Source organism: Xyrauchen texanus, chromosome 24 (genome assembly GCF_025860055.1).
Source record: "Xyrauchen texanus isolate HMW12.3.18 chromosome 24, RBS_HiC_50CHRs, whole genome shotgun sequence".
In the NCBI taxonomy this organism is placed as follows: Eukaryota; Metazoa; Chordata; class Actinopteri; order Cypriniformes; family Catostomidae; genus Xyrauchen; species Xyrauchen texanus.
This window is the reverse complement of record NC_068299.1, coordinates 31093028-31117047: the sequence shown is the minus strand read 5'-3', so window position 1 is coordinate 31117047 and position 24020 is coordinate 31093028. Positions and strand designations below refer to the sequence as shown.

The 24020-nt window shown below is 37.2% G+C and overlaps 1 protein-coding gene across 1 annotated transcript; it reads right to left on the bottom strand.

Moving 5' to 3' along the window:
• Positions 1-2569: 2569 nt before the first annotated feature.
• LOC127617958 (lymphocyte-specific helicase-like) lies at positions 2570-23486 on the bottom strand. Its single transcript, XM_052090146.1, has 23 exons — positions 23194-23486; positions 22945-23042; positions 22733-22836; positions 22228-22350; positions 20924-20977; positions 20815-20839; positions 20629-20690; positions 20506-20544; positions 20000-20224; positions 18909-19091; positions 18629-18772; positions 18332-18528; positions 18126-18222; positions 17736-17897; positions 13863-14014; positions 13641-13782; positions 9715-9798; positions 9053-9172; positions 8854-8970; positions 5682-5841; positions 4172-4268; positions 3735-3811; positions 2570-3565 (listed from the first exon to the last, which is right to left on the bottom strand). Exons 1-23 carry the CDS (start codon positions 23199-23201, stop codon positions 3477-3479), a joined length of 2559 nt encoding a protein of 852 aa, XP_051946106.1. The 5' UTR covers positions 23202-23486; the 3' UTR covers positions 2570-3476.
• Between the last annotated feature and the right edge of the window lie 534 nt (positions 23487-24020).

The following is a 24020-nucleotide window of genomic DNA, read 5'->3' as shown; positions in this document are numbered from 1 at the left end:
TAATGTCATAAAATTTGTATTCATTGAGAATTATTAAAATGAACATCATTGTCTTTACTTGTGCCTAATTCAGTAGCAATTTGAGCTGATTGTGATTTGTTTGACTTTAGCACAATGTTAACACTGTGGCCTACATTTCTTACAGAATAAAGACATCTGAAATTCCAATGGATCCAGTCTTTCAACAGACTAGAAGGTCTGTACACAAGTACAAACTTGACCGTATTCATCAAACACAGCAGGGTTTGGAGAGACCAGTTTCTGATCAGCTGGATAATCATCAGCCAGAAGCCGACAACAGTGAAATGCAATCAAATGACAAAGAGGTACTTTTTAGTCAGCGAAAAAAAGGACGAGATGCTTCTTGTGCAGTGGACACCCTTGAAAAGAGGTTCACTAAATTGCAGCAGCATTTATTGCAAAATACAAATGGGCATGTTAATCAAGATTGTGATGTGCAGACAATGGAATCACTGCAAAGGATTTTAGCCGGAGCAGATCTGCTCAAAAAAGAGGAGGCTGCAATGAGTATCCTTGGGCCAAAATATGATTTCCAGATGGACCATAACTCTAAGTCCTTCCACCTGCCCTTCAGCTACTTGATTAGGTCTGATTCGACAAGAGTTGCTAAATGTTCCTCAAACTCTTCCAAAGTCAGTTTAAAAGATGTATCAAAAGGTCAGGAAAGAAGCAGAGGTAATAAGGTCAAACATCTTGACTTCTTTGAAGTTGTGAAGGAACAACTGCAACAGAAGGACTTGGAAAATCAACATCTTGTCCATTTATTGTTGGTCAAGCAGCAAGAACTGAAAGATATGAAAGGGATATCAAAGCAAAAGGAAAAGGAAATGCAATTTATTGCTGAAAAGCTGAAATGTGAGGAACAGAAAAATACAGAAATCACTACCAGGTTTGAGCATACCTTTGAAGATACAAGGAAGGAACTCTTTGCAGCCAAAAGCGACAACAAAAACTCAATCAAGAAGCTTAAAGCACTACTGGAGAAATATGAGCGACTCAAAACACGGGCCAACAAAATAAAGGACCAACTCAGCATGGAGCTCAGTGAGAAAAAGAGCTCTCAAAAAATAGTACAGAAGTTAAAGCAGTTGGCTCAAGAGTTACTAACCAAGCAGAAACATCTTGAGGAGCAGAGAGATGCAGCAGCAAGAGATCTCACTTTATGCAAGGAAACACTGCAGATGATGGATGCAGAACACAAAAAGATCCTTGCCATTAAACAAAGACTTGAGGAGGAGTTATTGGCAAATAGAACTGAATCTACAAACCTCAGAGATTATTTATGTAAAGCTCAGGAGAAAAACAAGGAGCTCATTCAATTGGCTCACTCCAAAGAGTCTGACAAAGAGAAAAATGAAAAGCAATCGCAGGACATGATTGAAAATTTGAATGCTGAGTTGGAGATGTGCCGGATGGAAAAAGACAAAGTACATCAACAAGTGGAGGCCATAAAACATGAATCGAAATCAATTCACAACAAACAGAGGGTGGAGATCCTTCAACTGCAGGAGCAACAAAAAGCCTCCCTGCAGCACTCCGATGGTTTGAGAAGAGAGTGCGAGACCTTGATGGAGATGGTCAATAAACTGAAGAAAGACAAGCAAATCCTCACAGAAAAGCTGGAGAACATTCATAAAGAAAAGGTGAAGTCAGAGACGGTGAGCACAAAGGAGGGAGAAAGACTCAAGGAGGCCATCAGCTTGCTGGAGCGAGAGAGAGAAGTGCTGTTAGTGGAGATGGAAGACTTGCGCAAGGATTACCTCGGCCTCAGTGACAGAATCGCACAGAAAATGGGCCATTTGTATCCGGATGATCCTCCTATGACAATCAAAGACATCACTTCAAACTATCTGAGGGATGTACAAAAGAACAAGCTCTCACCTACCGATGATGGTATGATTATTGATTGGAGTATAAATACCCTATATTAGCCAATTCATATTACAACATTAATAACTGATTTATCCCAGGCTTGGAGTCATGGATATTTCAATTGTTCTGTGACATCATACTCCATTCAAATCTTCATCCAGCAATCATGAATGTTTGGAAAATCATACAAATGAATTGGTCTGAAAGTGTGGGATCCCTGTCAAGCTTATCTTAATGAAAAATGTAATTCTTAATTGCATTTATTCTCTTGCAGTGATACAGGACATAAGAAGAAAACTGGAGGAGGAGAACATGCAGCAAAAAGGAAATTAAGTTGGGTTAAAATCAGGAGACATCATAAGCTATTTTGTCTAACTTCTGAATATGCAGTTTTGTTACTGGCCACATTTTGTTACTTGCATACATGCATGCAAGTCGGCAGATGTATATTTTTCAGTTGATTTGTGTTGTATTTAAAGCTTTTGTTTTATTAATAGACTTTTTTAAGCCTTTAAGCTTGAGTAACCCTTTTCAATTATTTTAATAAGAAACATTTCGAAAATTTTCTAAATAATAAGCAAATTAGCTTCAGAAAAGTCTGAAGACTTGCTGAGAGTAGTTTGCATCCCTGTTTAATGTTGTAAAATGTGAATTATCAGTGAGGCAGGAAGCCTTACACCAACTTTATTAAGAAACTGCTGGTATAAAAGATTGTTCCATATTTAAATACATTTGTTTAAGCTCTACAGTAATGCACTCTATGGGATAAGGCATCGATTCGGAATACAAGCAGTTTCCATGCTACGGCCACGTTAAACAATTGAAATTGTGTAAATGAAAACCAATGTGCAGCTTATTAAAAACCTTGATTAAACCACATGATTTAGTAATCAGATTATATTTACAAGAGTTTAGTCAGTAATGCAGATCAAGTCGTCCATCCGCCTACAATAATAGAAACAAAAATTACACCACCTTTCTGAAATGCTTTGGCCCACATAGTTCCATAGTAAGTTCATTTTAGTGCCTACACTGGGACAGATTTATAGATACTCACTGGTTCTCTGCCTACACCAAATTTCTGGCAGAATATAAGAAGTCATGCATGGTAACATTTCTATATCAAGTTCTTTTGAATGTACGAAGCATGGCCAGTTACATTAAATAACCTTGACATAAACAGCATACAAACCATTTATTAAAGCTATAGAAAAACAAACAAAAAAAAGGCAAAATCTGCATGTTCTACAGTATCCTAGAATAGTTCAAAGTGCTTTCAAGAAAATTCCTCTGTTTAGATGATAGATTCAGTCAACTAGGCATGAAATATACAACAGTATCTGTAAATGTAGGATTCACATTTTTTTTTTTTGTGCTCTTCCCAAATGAAAGGTGACATGTCAAAACTCCTGAATGTTTGATAACAAAAAGGATGAACTGATTACAGCAGTAGTCCACATTAAAGTTGAAAAAGATCTCAATCTTTCTGTTGGCAGTTTTTAGAGTCCCTTGATCAGTTTTTGCAGTGGTAATAAAGCATACAACTTTGACCAAAAGGTGAGTTCCAACTGTCGTCACTCCTCTCAGGAAAGACTAATGTCACCATTTTCATCTTTGGCCTGTATAACCTTAAACACACCATCCTTCTGTTTAATTCGCTTCTTAGCTTGATCTGAAATGGAAAATTTGAATCATTAGAAGGGCTTACAAAACAAATCCTTAAAACATTTGAATTGCACTACGCTGTGGATTCAAATCTTTGCATGCACATTCATAAAACACATGTCTCGACATATAGCTACATTGTAGATGTGAGGTGTTAAAGGGATTGATCCATTTACCCATTAAATCACTGCGGTCCAACAGGATCTCCAGATCTTGGTCACTGATGACTTTTCCTTTAGTGCCTTTAACTGCCCTGGAACACAGCATGAATCACCATGTCAGACATGTCTAATGAAGCCACTTACAGTAGCCCCTTTTCACACATATAGCCCTTTCAAGGAAATTACCTGCAAATTTCAAGTTAGAGGTCATGTGTGAACAACCTTTTTGAAAATACTGGTAAATTTTGCTCTGGCAATTTCCCTTAATGAGAAGTTGTATAATTATCTATACATTTCCATACTTAAGTGTGAACAGCACATGTGGTACATTTATCAGTAAAGACAACCCAAAAATTTTCCTGTATTTTACCTGGTTGCATGTGTGAATGGGACTAGTGCAACTCTGTGACACATTAAGACAGTTTTTAAATATATGGTATGAATATCTGTACCTGTCGTAGTCTCTAGATTTTAGCAGTTCAACCAGCTCATTTACATCCATGCAGCTCTTTGTCTGTTTGAGCTCTGCTTTTGAACCTTTGAATTTATCTAATGACAAAAAGAAAAAGTGGGGGTTAGGTTAACAGCTCATTTTAAATGCTTTTAAAAAAAGTGACAGCTGCCAATATAATCTATATAACAAAATTATAAAACGTTGAAAGGTTTAACAATTCATTAAATCAGCAAATACTTATATACTACAAGACACTAGGGTGAGGGATATGAGTAATTGTAAATCACTGTAATTAAAAAAAAAAAAAAAAAACAAGCTTATATTAAATAACCATGTGATGGGGTGGGTGATAGAAGCAAACAAACTGTAGCGATATTCTTGAATTGTTCGGTCAATAACAATACATACAGTATATAACCATACAGCCTACACATTTTGATTGAATTGACAAATCTGAAAAAATAAAACAAAACTCCTTTATAGATGTCCAAAGTAGTCTAATGGTATTCATTTCATTGCAATGAAAAAAAAAATGTCATTAAAAATAATATCCAGGTTTTAAATTAAAATATAAGACTTTATAAGACCTTATTCAATACCTGAACAAATAACATATCCCCATACCAAAACAATCATGATTCATAGCATGGAACTTTTATCTTTAAAAAGGCACTATAACTTTGAAATACATGAGGACTTATTTTGAAATGAATGCGCTTCAATGGTTCCAGCTGCTCATTCAAACAAATAAGGAATAAAATGTGCACTCCAAAAATAACCTACAACATATTATAATAAACAATTGAAAGTAAACATTGTCATATTTCATCAACAGTCGATCTTTAGTGACAGTTTGTCATAAGTTTCCGATATGTCCCAATTATTGAGAACTGCTCTGCAAAAGCTGAAAACACTCACAAGCCCCAGTGTGCATTTTTCTTTCATCTAAGAACATGAGAAAACTGCATCTTTTAATGAAAATGTCTTCCGCATTTGACCCTTTCATAGACACGTTCTGTGTAATCATGTTTGTTTGTCTCTCTCATTATCAGTGAGTTGGATGGTCATGCACACAGATATTAACATATAACGTTATATAAGGAATAGGAAAATCTATGCTGGTTCACACTTTATACAGTCACCCTGATATTTATTGTTGAACCACTCACCCCTGCAAGACAGTTTGCTTCTGTTCCAAACAAAGACAGCATGTTAAGCCAACATTGGTGTGCTACTCCCACCAAGGTTGTTCAATGCAGTAGGGAGCCAAAAAAAAAATCTAATTCAATTTGATGTGTATCATAGAACGAAATGTAAATTGTGAACGTATGAATGAAATATATTGATTAAACAAAAATAAAATTAAGCCCATTTAACCAATATTTGTGCATAAGAGTATCACCAGACACTTCTGTCTGTTCCATTATGGTTAGGATGCTGCATTGGAAGGTAAGACTGCAGAGAGCCTACATGTAGTTGCTGTGCCATTTTCTGAAATAGCCACTTACTTTTATGAATGACCATCTTCTCCAGCTTTCTCTTGGCAGATGCTCTCTCCAGGATCTTCTCATCAATGGTGTTGGCCGTAATAAGGCGGTACACGATCACTGGTTTGGTTTGCCCAATACGGTGACACCGATCCTGCGCCTGCAAATCTGCCTGAGGATTCTGCAAATGAAAATCATAACACCATACTGACATTGTGTCTAACTAGCAACAGAATTTCATTAACCTGAAGAATAAAGGATTAGCAGCTCTAATTCTGTTGGACGATAAACTATATTATTGACATTTTAACACAATTCTATGCCACTGATATAATGATAATAAAATAGCATAATAATGCAAGTACACACTTTCAAAGAGCCATGAACTTTTAATTCTTAAGAATATTCAGACATTGGAATGTCAAAATAAATGGAAGTCTAGAAGGTCCCCTCCATCTCCAACTATGGTTTTTATTCCCAGCTCGGAAAACTGGATGGAATGGTTGTTTTTAGGCTTTTAGGTTAATGGTGTTGCCACTTTTCATTGTCATGGTTTTTAAATGAAGTCAACGTATTGGCCCTTTCACATTAATGGAATCTCCTCTCTCATTCTGCTTAAAGCCTAAATTTTCCCACACCGGAGCTGCGGAATACGGCTTTAAAACAAAGTCCATTTGGACTCATTCTTCCAAACTTTCTGGCTGGAATTATGCAGTCATCGGGAAAAACTATAAAGCACCCATTAGCCTCGAGTAACACGTAATCTTCACCTGTTGCTGTCCGCTTTGTGCAAGTATCCCTGGCTGCAGCTTGCAGAACTTACTCACATTGGCTCAGTCATCTTTTATTGGTGTACATGATAGATGCGTTTTAAAATGGTGTAGCCCGATCATTTTTATTATACTGCTGTGGCTCGTAAGTGATATGAAATTGTGTTGTACCTCACGATTCATTACAAACAGATGTAGGAGGAGCCTGACTGAGCAGTCTGTTGTCGTTTCAGTCGTGTTGAAAGCAGAGGGCAAAATTACTAATCATACAATGGTGAAGATTCAACTCTAATGTGGTTGTAGTCAGTGTTGAAATAATTAAGATCATTTTTAATTTTAGTGCAATGACTCGTAAGTGACCGTGTTGTACCTCACATGTCAGTTCAAACAAATGTAGTAGTACTGAGACTCACTGACTTAACAAATTGTGTTGATGTGTCAGCTGTCATTCAAATCTGTAAATATTCATTATAACGCATGGTTAGAGAAATTCATTATAAATTGTTAATTTTGTAATAACACTACAGCGTGAAAATGAAAAAAAAAAAAAAAGTGTATCAGTGTTGTAATAAACATTTAAATTTATAACCCAAAATATGGGTTATGAAAACCAACAGCACCATCTACTGTAAATTACACTCCAATTCTCACAGTAGTTATAAAGATGTAATATAAACACATTTTCAAATATCCTAATATTGGGGGACAGAATACAAAAACCCCTGTCGTTTGTTCATTCAATCATTCGTTCATAAGGCATGTGCTTGTATGCAATGTGCAATCCTCGAAAAAACAAGCGAGTATACACTTTTAGTCTCCCAGTATCTGCCATAACAGCTTATCATCATGAGTGATTATTTTGCATGATTAATAATACATTATTTAATTGACCAAGTTTGCTTTAAGCATGCTGTCTGTATCAGCTCAATCTATTGATTACTCTGCATTTTAGGAATTTAGTCATTTTAATTTGCGCCATCAACAAAAGCAAACAAGAGGCTGATGAAAATTGTTACGCCATTCTTGATAGTTGCGGTGTTTCACTCATATTCTAATTGATTCATATTCATTTCTTTGAAGCTTCTGTCACCAAAACAAATTCATGTATGTATAAATATACTTGGCAAAGCTCATTCTGATTCTAAACAATTCTCTCTCCTCCTCGCTCAAAAATGTATGCTCCGTTATCTCATCGGCCTAAAAATTACATTCTTATTGACACACCCACAGAAACCAATGCCAGTCAATAAAGTACATTATAGCAGAAAATAAGGATTATGGCATGAAGCATACAGGCTGTAACGGTTAATATTGTACTGACATACAGCATGAGCACCAAACACAAAAAACACATTATTGGCATTTGTTTAAGAACATTTTCACGTCAGTTTCGGCCTTTATAAATCCGGATTTGTTCCTCACTTTTAACGTAGGATAAAATCCATGGAATTTAGGATTGAAGATCACATACAAGCAAGCACTATAATCAAATGGTTTGGCTCAACTATTCAATATCTCTCAAACAATGATAACACCAGCAACAATGACCACATCTTTCAACGAGTCAATGAGACTGTTATGGGTGGGGCGACACGTGTAGTCCTGCCTCATTCTGCAGGCTGCAGCCAGGTCCTTCTCACTCTGTGTGTCTGGATGAGCTGCCTGAGCCCTGCCTCCGACACAGAACAGATGAGAGAACAGAAGCAGTGCGACTGGCTAAAATGTTGGTGACATCAATTCTTATGTAAACAAACATGCATGTAAACACAATGGGCAATATCGAGATCAGCAAAAATTATCAAGGTCATGTCCATATATCCTATGATAAGTTGATAATTCTCGTAACAGGCCTAAGCTCTATCAAGCTCTAAGATTTAAAAAAAAAAAAAAAAAATCAGCCTGAAATTGGCTTCTTAAAACCCAAAGTATACTTCAGTACAGGAAGTGTGACATAAATTTCATCATCAGCTGATAGCTCGAGTACCGAACGTGCACAGCCAAATTTTACAAACCACATGTATTCTGAAAGCGTAGAATGCGCCTGGAAATATTTGCACTAATTAGTGGGTCCACAAGGTGGCAACACACATTTTAGCCGCTGCTTTCACTAAGAAACACTGCAAGAAAATGTAGTCCCTGGTAAATGACGAGACGAATGTGGAAACAACAACAGTAGATGTGCGTTAAGGGCGTGTGTGTGTGGATGTCAAGAGATACCTGCATTTGTAAAAAAAAAAAAAAAAAAAAAGAAACTCCTAAAGAGAAACAGTCTATCATCTCATAGCAGTCCTAGCGCATGCCCAAGCCATAAGGGTATGCATGCAGTCAAATGCACTATACTTAAGACAGGCTAGCATTCGACTGTATGAACTTTAGTATGTGCCGTGGTATCGATTTTTTTTGAAAATTTTTCAAATTCATACCCAGTCACTGTCAAATATGATGACTGTGTCAGCAGCTGTGAGGTTGATCCCAAGACCACCAGCTCGAGTGCTCAGGAGGAAGAGAAACACCTCTGGATCAGAAGAGAACCTCCTCATCTAAATAAAAAAAAAAATGTGTTTAATAAAATCAATCCAGATTGGCTGTATTATGATTGAAATTTTGTAAACAGCTTCTTACATTCTCATCTCTGTCTGCATAACTCATTGATCCATCCAGTCGACTGTATTCATAACCTCTTAGATAACAGTAATCCATCAGAATATCCAATATGGAGGTCATTTGGCTGAATATCAGCACCTGTACAAAATAAGGATGTAGATGCAATTAGGACGTGGTATGGCCAAATTGTACACACACACCCACACCCCGGCTATCATTATGAGGACTCTCCATAGACAATGATATTTATACTGGAAGAACTATAGATTCTATCCCCTAAATCTAACAAAAAAAAAAACTTTAAAACTAGAAATGTCCTCAAACCACATTTATAGCATAATTACCAGTTACCTGTAATTACCAGTTTTTAAACCAAAACAAATTGTCCTCATAATGCTCCCACACTTGTAAATTGTGACATTAGTTTAGGCCGCAAAACTAACACATTGGAAACTTAAAGGCCAAATAAAATGTACTTTCAAAATAACTGTGACTTATGTATTGGCAACAAATGATGCTTAACTTTATATCACCAACAAAACAGTCGCAAAAATACCTAGACATAATCCCATACATAAACACAAATAAAACAAAGAATTAAATCGGTTTACAGTTTGCCACTCACTGATAGAGCTGTTAATCACTGAAATGCATATATAGGGAGAGATTGTGAACTTTACCTTGTGCCCTCTTTTCTTCAGTTCAGGAAGCATTCTGTCTAGGATAAGAAACTTCCCTGATGCCGCCACTAATTGCTCATCAATCTGTACCAATGAGATGGAGATTATGTCACTCATTCATTGTCATGTCAATGCAATCACTTCATACTAGGCAAGTACAAGTTCACTTAGAGCTGCAGCAAACTATTATTTTGATAATCAATTGAATAGTGTATTACAAAAGGTTTAAAATGCAAATGTTACAACATACACTCACCTAAAGGATTATTAGGAACACCATACTAATACTGTGTTTGACCCCCTTTCGCCTTCAGAACTGCCTTAATTCTACGTGGCATTGATTCAACAAGGTGCTGAAAGCATTCTTTAGAAATGTTGGCCCATATTGATAGGATAGCATCTTGCAGTTGATGGAGATTTGTGGGATGCACACCCAGGGCATGAAGCTCCCGTTCCACCACATCCCAAAGATGCTCTATAGGGTTGAGATCTGGTGACTGTGGGGGCCATTTTAGTACAGTGAACTCATTGTCATGTTCAAGAAACCAATTTGAAATGATTTGAGCTTTGTGACATGGTGCATTATCCTGCTGGAAGTAGCCATCAGAGGATGGGTACATGGTGGCCATAAAGGGATGGACATGGTCAGAAACAATGCTCAGGTAGGCCGTGGCATTTAAACAATGCCCAATTGGCACTAAGGGGCCTAAAGTGTGCCAAGAAAACATCCCCCACACCATTACACCACCACCACCAGCCTGCACAGTGGTAACAAGGCATGATGGATCCATGTTCTCATTCTGTTTACGCCAAATTCTGACTCTACCATCTGAATGTCTCAACAGAAATCGAGACTCATCAGACCAGGCAACATTTTTCCAGTCTTCAACTGTCCAATTTTGGTGAGCTCTTGCAAATTGTAGCCTCTTTTTCCTATTTGTAGTGGAGATGAGTGGTACCCGGTGGGGTCTTCTGCTGTTGTAGCCCATCCGCCTCAAGGTTGTGCGTGTTGTGGCTTCACAAATGCTTTGCTGCATACCTCGGTTGTAACGAGTGGTTATTTCAGGCAAAGTTGCTCTTCTATCAGCTTGAATCAGTCGGCCCATTCTCCTCTGACCTCTAGCATCAACAAGGCATTTTCAGCCCACAGGACTGCCGCATACTGGATGTTTTTCCCTTTTCACACCATTCTTTGTAAACCCTAGAAATGGTTGTGCGTGAAAATCCCAGTAACTGAGCAGATTGTGAAATACTCAGACCGGCCCGTCTGGCACCAAAAACCATGCCACGCTCAAAATTGCTTAAATCACCTTTCTTTCCCATTCTGACATTCAGTTTGGAGTTCAGGAGATTGTCTTGACCAGGACCACACCCCTAAATGCATTGAAGCAACTGCCATGTGATTGGTTGATTAGATCAGCCTTTTTCAAACTTTTTTCAGTCAGGGCACCTTTCAAAAGTGCATAAAACCTCAAGGCACCCCAGTGTAAAATAATTTAAAAACACTGCATAACCCAAATGTAAATGCAAATGTCCTGTTTATTTAGACAGAACAGTAATGAACAGAGCATAATACGAACTGTAAATAACAATAACAACTTTATAGCACCTTTAAAAACACAAGTTTGCAAAGTAATTCACAAAATAATTAATCAGAGACACAAATGCCATAAAACCGTAAGAGGTGGACCGCCCAATACAAGAACCCAACAACAAATCCAGACCAGGAGAACTAAAATGAAGTGCAGGATGCAGTTAAAATAAAATAAAAAGGGGCAGACATGAAAAAAAAAATATATACAATACGATAAGAAAAAGATGCATGTTAAAAAATGCACCAGAGATACTAAAAGTGGCCTAAATTCACGTTTATTTTTACATTTCTGTCAGTCTGAGGTGTTGTTGCTATAACGCGTTACTATGGGTTGCGTCAAGTTGTGTGTCTTGCTTCGGTCTTGTGAGATGGATTTTTGTGGTTAATTTTATATATATATATATATATATATATATATATATATATATATATATATATATTTTTTTTTTTTATCTCAAATGAATTTACAATTGTATTAATACGTTCATATGTTTAAAAAGAAGAATGTATTTATGTAAATTCAAATATATTTATATATGAAATGTCTGATTTCTTTTTTTTTTTTTTTTTTTTTAGCCTCACGTAATTTTTTGGCGGCACCCCTGACACAGACAGGGGGCACCCCAGTGTGCCGCGGCACCCACTTTGAGAAAGGCTGGATTAGATAATTGCATTAATGAGAAATTGAACAGGTGTTCCTAATAATCCTTTAGGTGAGTGTATATAATATTTACATTGGATATATGGGTTATTTTTTTATCTAAACACTTTTGAAACGGACAGGTATTTTTTTCCTCCTCCTTGCTGTGGGAAAATCAAACTAAAAATGATAACAGTACCAAAGAATTACTTTACGGAGATGGGACTGTGCTTCTAGTAAAAAGTTTGTTTCCTACTCCACAACAGATATCGTTTTATTTTCATTAGGCTCTTAATTATTTATTTGGGTAATCTTTAGAAATATGATATCAAACCAGGCAAGTTTGTTTCCTAATATCAAACATCACTTGAACAGAACATATTACACACAAGGAAAACTTGGTTCATAATTCTTGACGGTCCAGAATTCCTTTAAAAGATTTCCCTCACAACATTATAACTTCTCTTCTCTTGCCTGCACCAAACACCAGAATCTCACAGGAAAGTGATGGGAGTGAGTTACTCTCACTGGTAGTCACCCCCAAATATTGCTTGTCATTTGCACAAAGTTAAACTTCATTGTATCACTCCCCACGCCCACATCTCGTCACCAACGATCACAGTCACTCGTGCCACCGGAAGTCACAGTGCTCTCATTAAAAATGAATGGCATCCTGTTGCCTTGTCACTGTGGTAATGTGTAGTTTACAAAGCCTTGCAATTGATGTTGGTGCATGGTAGGCTCCAGTGTTGTCTCTCTCTCATCAGTCCTGTCTAGCCGTTTGAGAGGTTTGATTTTCTCCATTGCACTAAGAACTTTCTGTACAATTCACAGGTTGCATGAGTCTAAGTGCTCCAGAGACAGGACAACACAGAGCAGATAACTTGCATGATTGTTTCTACAACATGCATGTGTAACCAGGCTTTAATAGTCATGCACAGGTGCGTGTTTCAGATGAGAAGCATATTTAGTGCTTAAGAGCTGAACGCAACATGAATACTATTTAATTTGATTCGGCTTCTGGACATTTTACTTGGGCAGCTGCTGCAAAAATTTAAATGCAGGAAAAACCTTGTTTATTAAATGGCACAGTTTAATTACAATTTGCTCTCTTTCCGTTACGATCGTTTTGATTGATGAGGATGCATGCACGCTCTCTTAATTATTGAAGTTTGACAGAGACTTGCTTGTGGTAAAGACAAACAGTTTTACGAAATGGAAATACAAACCTGAAATTGAAATTCACAATGGTAAGCCAGAAAAAAGTAAAAAGTTATGCCCTGGAGTTAAACTACTCATAATCGCATCTAAAAGCACAAGCACTCTTGGCAACGCACATGACCTTGCAACAAGTCCACATTAAACTGTTTGCTTATGATCTTCTTTGAAATGTTTCACAAAGTGTATTGTACTCTATATTTATTTGTTTGATCTGTAAAGCACTATGGGTCAACTTCTATTGCTTTTAAATGTGCTCTATAAATAAAGGTTGACTTGACTATGTGCTCTGAACAACAGGTTGTTTTTCTGCTTTTTTTTCAGCATTTTTTACTAGGTGACATAACTGCCTGCTGCACATACTGTATCAAACTAACTGATAATTTAATTAGTTTTCAATGATTTTCATTATAGATTATTATAAATTAGTTATTCATATTTTTACTGTAATGCTCATTTACATGTGCAAATTACCTTAAATTCTCCTGAAGGGTCCAGAGGGTACTCTATCAGGTAAGCATGGTTGCAGCACCTCTTCAGCAGCATCAGTATGTTCTGCAGTTTCACGTTGATTTGAGCATCAATCGGCATCTGTACATCCACCACTGGTGCAGAGCTATGGAGAGAATAACCAATTCATATCAAAAAGTTTATGTTCAGTTTAAGCAACAGCTAAACACTAACAGAGCCCCAGACCTTTCTTGACTTTCCATCTCTTGCTGAACCTTCTCTAGGTATTTCTTCAGATCTTGTGCAGAGTCCGTGCTATTCTCAGAATAGTCAACCACCTTCCTGGTCTTGCGTTTTGGCCGGCCACTGGACGTCAGCTGAACGGGTCCCAAATCATCCTTTTGGAAATATTTAAAAAGGTCATTATTAATAATTTCATAGGTCAACATAGGAAATTGTCAATGTACCCTAATTTCGTCCCAAACCTTTATGACTTATGCAGAATACAAAAGTACTTAACTTAAAAAAAAAAATAAATAAAAAATAAAAGACCAAAAGTATCATGCAAGTTGCATGCCAGAGTGATTGAGTTTCTCCCATACACTTACGAATGCACATCGCACATTAACATTTTCACTGAAAAATGACTTAAATTTTGGGTTGTTTCTAAGCAAAATGGTATGCATTCTGAAGATGTGGAATATGACACAAGTCACATTGACTACTTTGATTATCTTTTTGGTACCTTTTTTAAAAGGGTTAGTTCACCCAAAAAATGAAAAATTCTCTCATCATTTAATGACCCTCATGCCATTCCAAATTTATATATGACTTTCCTCCTCCTGCTGAACACAATCAAGATTTTTGGAAGAACACTGCATGAGAAAATTATGAGAATTTTCATTTTTGGGTGAATTATTCCATTAAGCTTTGAAGTCACAATCAACTGCCATTCAATTGTATAGACAGACCAGGGCACTACAGTGAGAGCATTTCTTGCATTTGTGAGTGAAAATTACTGCAAATGTGGAAAACTACTTAAGGCACACTGCAAGTGACAGCAGATATAACACTGGAACTTCTGCTGTAGCCGGCCATCAGAAAACAAAAGTAAAGCTGTATTGGCAGATACACCACGAAAACATGGTTTAAGTGGAGCTTCTAGTTTGTTTTTTGTCATAATGACATTTTGAATTATGACCGATTGACAAGTGTCTTAAATACATGGGGCTTATGCGCAAGATTGATGATAAAAAAAAAATAAACAACCTATAACGGACGCAGAAACGAATCTTCAATAAAACTGAGGTAATTTGCGCGCATCATAGAAAATATAGAGTTAACATTTTATTCATTACATGAACAGGGTTGCTGCAGAGTTTTTAAAATGACATTTACGACTTAAGACCTTTTTCAAGACCTGAACAGATAAAATTCATACTGTATCCCAATACCAAAACAATCATAGTAAAATCACAACCTGAAAAAAAAAAAAAAAGTTGAACACATGTTTTCCACTAATATTTCACATTAAAATTGGTTTATGTACCATTATATAAATAAATATAAATATAGCTGTGAGCAGCGATGGCGGGCCCAAGCCGGTGGCACCGCCACCCCCGTGCCTTTAGGGTTGCTGTGCACGATGGGCAATAACGTAACCTCGCTTTGACTGTCGAGAAGATGTGTGCTGTAGAGCTTGCATCAGTGTGGGCTCTGCAAAAGTGTGCATCGAGGGCACATATCAACCACAAAGTATGCGTGAGCACCCTTCTGATACCTAAAATGAAAAATTAGACACCCTACGGTCTCATGGAGTTAATGGACACATGAAATAAGTACACAAGACTGAAAATCCATATGAAGTGTGCCATTTGGGACAGGGCCTATGACCGTGAACCACAATAGTCACATCTATGAGGTAATTCAAATGTAGAATAATTTATTATGTCATAGGTCAATATCTTTTGAAGGACTTAAATGTGTTAATCCAGAAGGCCAGTATTTATCTGGAGGTCTTTGTACAGGTTTATTAATGTAATTATAATTTAGGCACTGCTGAAGATTCATCGAGATCAGTTAATGTATGCAGAAGTTATAACACACTTCCTGTTTCTCTTTTCACGCCATCATTTCGTTTCCTCGCCACAGCAAGATGTTATATTTTTATATACTGTATACATGTTATATTTTGTTCTGTTCTACCCCTAAAATGATCAGATCACTTAAGACGACATGAATTATACCAATGGAGTCGTATGGACTGCTTTTATGGTCCCTTTATGTGCTTTTTGGAGCTTCAAAGTTCATTTGCATCTCTGTTGGTCGGAGCTAATGACTGTAAATTAGAAAGTTGTTCAGCTTGACGAGAACAATATACATGCCGAGTTTTGTAACTGTAGATAGAACTAAGTGATGACACACTTTTTTAGTCATAAATTAATTTCCTCGCCACGGCCAAAACGTTTGAGATATCAAAAATCCGTCCGCAATGTAGCATCCTCAATGTCTTGACTTCATACTGACAGAGTTTGGTGGCGATTGGATTAATTCTCTAGGAGGAATATATATAATTCCAGAGCATGTGTTTCCAAACAACCCATAATAGCAGACTTCCTGTTGGGCTGGCGTAAATCTTAGAGCACGAAATTTTTTCGGCCCGATGAGATCTATATGTGTACCGAGTTTCATATTAATTCATGCAAGCGTGTTTGATATATGGACCAAGTTTTCGGACCCCATTCAAGGGGGCGCTGTCGAGCCCCCCTGCCATGCCCGGGTACCAACTTCAGCTCGGCCCTGATGGCCGCGGGTTCTGACCTGTGTGCAAAGTTTCAAGAGTTTTTGAGTACGTTAAGGGCCCCAAAAGTCCCGGAAACCTTGAAAAACAATCATTTAAAGCCAATCTCACCCAACAGAGAAATCCCCTCCCCCTCCCCACACACACAGAATGGCTGCTCTCTGTCAGAGAGACACAGAAAGAGACAAATTTGAAGAAATCCACATTCAAACCACAGTATCTGACTTTCTGTTGGTCAAAGCTAATGACTGTAAATTAGAAAGTTGTTTGGCTTGACGAGAACAATATACACGCCGAGTTTTGTAACTGTAGATTATAGACTGTAGAACTAACTAAGTTATAACACACTTTATGTGTCCTTTTTTAGTCATAAATTAATTAAAAAGTATGAAGGATATATGAAACGATGAGATCTATATGTGTACCAAGTTTCATATTATTACATGCAAGCGTGTTTGATTTATGGACCAAGTTTTCGGACCCCGTTCCAGGGGGCGCTGTCGAGCCCCCCTGCCACGCCCCGGTACCAGATTCAGCCCGGCCCTAATGGCGGGTTCTGATCCACGTGCAAAGTCTCAAGAGTTTTCGAGCACGTTAAGAGCCCCAAAAGTGCCCCAATAGCCGTAAGAAAAATAATAATATTAATCCTAACGAAAACAATAGGGCCTTGCCTTTTCAAGGCTTGGGCCCTAATTAGGGGGGCCTGTGTAGCTCAGCGAGTACTGACTTCCACACCTGGAGTTGTGAGTTTGATTCCAGTGCTTAGTGACTACAGCCAGGTCTAAGCAACCAAATTGGCCCAGTTGCTAAGTAGGGTAGAGTCACATGGGGTAACTTACTCATGGTCACTATAATGTGGTTTGCTCTCTGTGGGTGTGAGGCGATTTGTGCATGATGCCGCGGAGAATAGCGTGCCATGCCATGTCTCCGTGGTAACACACTCAACATTCCACCTGATAAGATGCTTGTAATATACTGCTTAATTCTTATGAATCATTATTTATTATAATATTAATACATTTAATATTACATTTTACTATACAGTTTTAATGTACTGTATCTCTGTCATTTTCAGGCATCAAGCTTTTATTTTGACGTGAGCTTTTGACGGAAGGAAATTGTAGCCATCATGGCCAAGGGGGTTGCGGTGCGTTGTGCCTTAAAAACACTCTTTTGCCATGTCATTATTTCAACTTTATTCACAGTTTAGCATGGCCTTGTACTTCTTTGCTTTAAAATAATGCTGGAGGTATAATCAAGCAATAATGGTACAACAGTTATTTAATCTGACACACAAAAGTTAATGATTAAAAACTTACTTTCTCCTGGCCCAGCAGTTTTGCTATAGTCTTGTTTACAATGGCCATGTAAAAGGCCTCTTGTTTGTTGGTAAGGGGCGCGTACACCACAATCTCCTTCTTCGGTGGGACTTCCAATGTGACATCTGACTTCAGTCTTCTGAGGAGGAAGGGTGTGAGGATCTGGAAATTAGAATACCATCAAAACAAACGGTCATTAAATGCAATACGGTTTGTATATCTGACTTATGCCAATAATTTAAAAAGATTGTTCATACACGTTTGAAACATCATTAGGGTGAGAAAATGATGACTATTTAAAAAAAAAAAAAAATGCAAGCTGATATATAGTTTGAAAAACGAACTAGTAAGACTAACTAAGACTTTGTTGAAGTCATGTTGTGGAGATACCTGATGAAGCATGTTGAGGATGTTTTGCTCTCGCTCACAAGCCATAATATTTTCTGCATCTGAAGTAATGGTGCTTATGTCAAACCATGACTCAAAACTGAGAAAAAAAAAAAAAAAAAAAAAGCCATTAGGTAATATTAGATATAAAGCACCCACTGACATGTTTAACACTGCTTCATTAATTTATTTACCATTTGACTTCTTACCTCTTGAGGTCATCAAACACATCTGGAAGCAGGAAGTTGAGGAGAGACCACAGCTCTGACAGGTTATTCTGCAAGGGAGTTCCTGTCAGAAGCAGTTTGTTATCAGCTGGTAACATCTTCAGCTCTTGCACTAGTCGACAGTTCAAGTTTTTAATTCTGTGGCCTTCATCCACAATCAGATAGTTCCAGTGGAAACGCTGAGAAGACAAACAGAACAACTCTTTAATGGAATTGCTAAAACAAATTCTAGGAATGAACTTCCAGAACAACTGGTGATACAAGACAAGATTGGTTTACCTGAAGAAACCTCCTATCTCTCATGGCTATTTCAAAGGAGGTCACAACTACAGGACACATTTTCAGGGGGCCCTGTTGCTTGCGGATATGTTTCACCACGTCCATCCTCTCTTTTTGAGGTCCATGATAAAGCATGATAGACACCTTAAGCACAGGGAGCAAGAACAACGGTCATTCAGTAGCAACAACAGCATATGCTTTGAATATCAAGGATTGTTTTAAAGCCATTTTTATTAAATAAAAGGTATTTCAAATATGAACAACCGTTATTGTATCTCACCTCTGGTGTGAAGCGCTTAAATTCTGAGATCCAGTTTGGAAGAGTGGACAAAGGAGCCACAACCAGGAAGGGCCCAAGGACTTTCTTCTCAACCATCATGGCAACATGGGCGATGCACTGTATTGTTTTTCCAAGACCCATTTCATCAGCAAGGATACCATTGATGCCATTCTCCCACAGCATCTGTACAGCAGACCAAATTATATACTACATTTACTTATCCTCATTATAGCAGAAAGCCAATCAGAACAGTGGGTGTTTACCGTTAAGTCTTGGAGCAGCACCAAAACTGAGCATTTCTGACAGAGGATCAGAACGAGGGTGGAAAATATTTAACAAACATGTGACTGTTGTGCAAAAAATATTACCATATTATAAGTGCACCTCAATGATGAACATATTAAAATAATAAACGGCATGTTATGACCACTTTAAAAGATTAGAACTGCAGCACTGCCCATCTCCACTATTGAAATCTGCTGCTTGAAAGAACCCAGAAGTGCAGTTGTCTGCAGTGTGACGTCAAAGTAATTTCATCAATTGAGTTAGTGTTTTCCACACTCTAAGAGCACTCATAAGGCTCATCATTCAGTGGTTTCTGTGCGGTTCTATGCACACTCCACAATTCCATCTCATTCTCAGACTAACAGATGTGCTCCTGAGTTCAGTTCGCTAACAAATGTAAGTTTTTCTTACATTTAAAGCACACAAGATTCAAGTTACGTACTCTGAGAAACATTATTAAATTTAAAACTAAACAAATCGTACATTGTGCAGTTTAAATAATTGCTGCATGACTTTGTACAAATCGTGCTGCCCTAATAAAAGATATTCCATATTATTTGTTCTGCTTATCAAAAACAGTGTGGAAAACATGCCTTTTTAACTAGGTTTTTACTGCATTTAACATTCTGAATCTCCATTACAAAATGGATTTTTAGATGAAAGAAATACTAAATATTGATACATGTTTTAAAAACATACTAAATCCCTAATGTTAATCCTCAAAACTAAACATTGTAGAAAAACTGTACTGCCCTCTGCTGGTCTGACTCATTCAGGAATGCTCAAAGTTACCGAGAAGCACTTACCCTGAGCCATTCAATGCCTTCCACCTGATACCACCTCATCACACCTCCAGAGAAGAGTTTGGGTTGCTGTGCAGGTACAGGTTCACCGTTCACTGTTCTCTCTGGATCCAGCATTTGCTGGCTGTTTTCCCGCATAGCCTCGGACAGCCGACCTTTAATATCAGAGTTTGAGTCACCCAGCTTCTCAATATCCTCAGCTTCCAATTTGACTGATGTATGAGCCTCCTTCAGAAAAGAGATCAATACAAAGAATGTGCAATATGGAGATAAATAATAGATCACAATACAAGTACCGTAATTCTTCAATTCATGAGCAACACCGATCTGAATTTGGTAAAGCAAACGGTTGCACCACTGCAAGCCAACAACAATGCACTGTATGAATATACATCTCATTTAATAATGAATTGGCATTTTACAATGGCCATGAATGTGACTCATCTAATTACAGTCAGACATGATTGTTTTATAATACTAAACATTTCAAACCAATTATAAAACCTTACCGCTTCTAATTTTGGTTTCTTGGCCTTTGACATTATTTCCTAAAAGAGAAAAATCCACATTACTAACAAAATATGGTGATTTATTGTATTGTTTAAAACTAAAATGTAAAAGTGAAGACTTACCTCTTTGGACATAACATCAGCAATTTTGTAATCCTCTTCCCATCCACGCTTCTTTTTCTCAGCTTAACAAGGAAAAATAAATAATTAAACAAATTGTACATTTAACATCTTATAAAGCATTGCCGGTTATTTATAAATAACCTTATTGTTGACTTACACTGTATAGAAACAGTCTGTGAAGCTTACCTTTTATGGTCTTTTTATCATTACCCTGTGAAAAAAAGTAACAAATTCAGGATCACATTTTTTTTAATCAACAAAATTGGTGGAAATATGCATATTCTTGACAACTTGCCTTTTGCTTAAGGCTAGCAGACTTCTTCTCAAGTCTTTCTTGTCTAAGTTTTTCCTGTTTCAAAAATAAGTTTATAAAATTAATTTCTTTGAAACAAAACAAAATCAATCACTTAATATGCATAATGTTTATACCATTAATGAAGGTTATAATGCAAGCATGCTGTATCTCGGTGGTCATTAAGGACTGACAAAAAAAAATCCTTGAAAGAATCATTAGATTTAACATTACAACTGCTTCAATCAAGTGTAAAGAAAGGAGGCTGGTATTAAAAACTGCTGACCTTAACAGCCTTTAATTGACCCTTCACTAAGCTCAGCCCCTCTTAGTTACAGTTGCTAATGCTGATACGTTTTCCAGAACTCCCCATTGGACTGAATGGGAGATTGCCATGAACGAGGCATTTTTGGCAAAATATCATCATAAACAGAATGGATAATATTTTTACTTGGGCTGGTATGAGGAGTGACACTGTAATGCATCTTTACCTGAATTGTTTTGCAAAATAAATTGTTAAATTACACAGTAAGTTGATTAAATCTGTGGAGTCTTTAAATCAGAATCAAGGCAAACAATTATTACAATCACCTGAAAAGAGAAAACTTTAATAATGATTACACATATAATAACATAAGCGTTAGCAAACAGCCTTTTAACGTCTCACAAAACTCATTTTGATGCTGTGAACCATTTAATCACTATCGTTTTAACTATGACTTGAATCAATACAAATGAAGTAATGTTCAGTTATTCGCTTTAATTTAACTTTGAGCAAACGTAGGTGTCATTGCAGATGTTGTGTGTTAATTTGGGAATGAGGGCTGACACTGTTTATTCCATAACATGCTCTTCTTCAGATTTAAAGATTATTTATTTTTAGAATGGCCCAGCAACAATGCGTTTTACTATTTATTATTTTGATAAAATCCTGATTAAAATTACACAAACATTACTTCCATATGCTATCATTGGAAAATAGCAAACGCATGTCAGAGTAATGGCAACAAGGCAACGGTTGCCAAGACAGGATTGGTCACAAGCGCTTTCAAAGCGGGTCTTAGTAAAGAGTCAATTAACAACACTGTACACTCTGTAATCTCACAATAGGGGGCAGGTGGTGCAGATTAAAGGCAGCATTTGATTGGTTCCTACACATTCCACTGCCTACAATCATCTGTGCCACTGAAGCATGTATTTAGCTTATAATTAATTTCGGATGAAAACACCGAAGTGAGATTTACATCCGGAAACAGTAAACCTCCAAGCGTGACAGCTCTTTCCTGTCTTTTGAACACAATACACACCTCTTGCTGCTGCTGCTCCATTTTCGTGAGCAGAAACTTTGAGTATATGTTGCTTTTCTCCAAAAGGTGCTGAAGTCTTTTGAATCGCATCTCTTGGGAATCTTTTTCCCATGACTGTCTGGCCTGTTAACACAGCAATGCAGAATTAACAGATACCTAAAACTGACATGCATCTCAGTCTATAAAAAATATTTACTTTTGCAAAACAGCACAACAACTGATAGAGACTCTGGTTTTCCACACCATTTGATAAATTAACTTCAATGCATTTTTAATTACATTTCCAATTTTTGGAGATTACTGGACAAAATCAAAAAACATTTTAAAATCACTACAGAAATGTCTATAACCATTAAAGGTTTTACATATTTCTATGACATTTTCAGGTCTGGAAGTCACAATTAAACAAATAAATAATCCCTTATATTTTCAGGTTTTCCATGACCAAAGGAATCCTATACACTTTCCTAACACTAATTATTCAATGAATGGCACAATTGTTTACCTCCTCCATCATCTCTCTTTCTTTCTTCTCTCCCTCCTCCATCAAATGCTTCTCCTCTTCCTCCATCTCCTTGGTAATGATCATCTTTTCAGCCTGGTTATTTTCTATAATGTGCAGGAGATCAAGTTTAAAGCACGCAATGCTTGAACATGCACAGACAGGTCTGCCACCATCTCATCATCAGGATTTGTGAAGTGCTGTGCTTTGCCTACCTATAGTGGACTCCTCCATTGCAGTACCTTGTGGCTTCTCAGATTCATTGGGTTTGGGGCAATGAGGTGAAACACTGCGTGTTTCTTCTTTGACAATGCTGCAACGTTTGAACAAGGAAAGATGCATATATATATATATATATATATATATATATATATATATATATATATATATATATATATATATTACGATAAAATTTAATAAATTCAAACTCAGACCAAGTAAAAGCATGGCCACCCAACACTTACCCACTCATTTCAGCTGCTTTTTGGTCAAGTGTGATACAGAAAAATTCTCAACACGTCCAAATTTGACAGAATTTCTGCAACTCAGATCTATGAAATGTTTTTTTTAACAATTATGTCCAACTAAGGATTATCTGACTAACGTACCACAAAAGCTTACACAACAATTACGTTAGAGTAATTGAAACGAAATATAAAAAAAAATAGCAGAAATGAAGCTGACCGGACTCGTCGTTGTAAAATATAAAACAATCAAGAGAACTCTGCAAAAAGCAGCTGAATCACAATTACGCAGCCGGCAGAAACACCAACCTCACGACTGTAACCTGAAACTTTGGTGAAGCGCGCAGAGACATTTCGCGCCACTGTGGACGAAACCACTATGGCTCACATTTGGAGGGGTGCATATTTAGCATTAGCGGTTTATGATCCTCTTAGTTGCAATGTTTTATGAACATATTGCTTAATCCATACAGTTTTAACTTTTTAAACACCAATGGGTGAAATATGTTGTATAACATACTCTAAACGAGTCTAACAGTTTGACAAGTTTTAGTGGCACCCCCTTCGACTGTGGAACGTATGCAACAGCCTGGTTGATAATTCCCGCGAAAATACAGTTCATTCAGTGCGAAAGTGGGCTGTCCGTGTTGTTGAGGGTGACTGATCTTAAATCAACTCGGTCATTCAGCCTATTTGCCAAAGTACATATATAAAACATATGTATGGGAGTTGGAAAAATTTAAACCTGTTTATGAAGAACTGAAGTGTTGGGTGAAACATGTGAGAAGTTCTGTCTCATGTCACATGGCCCACATCACTTTCAGCAT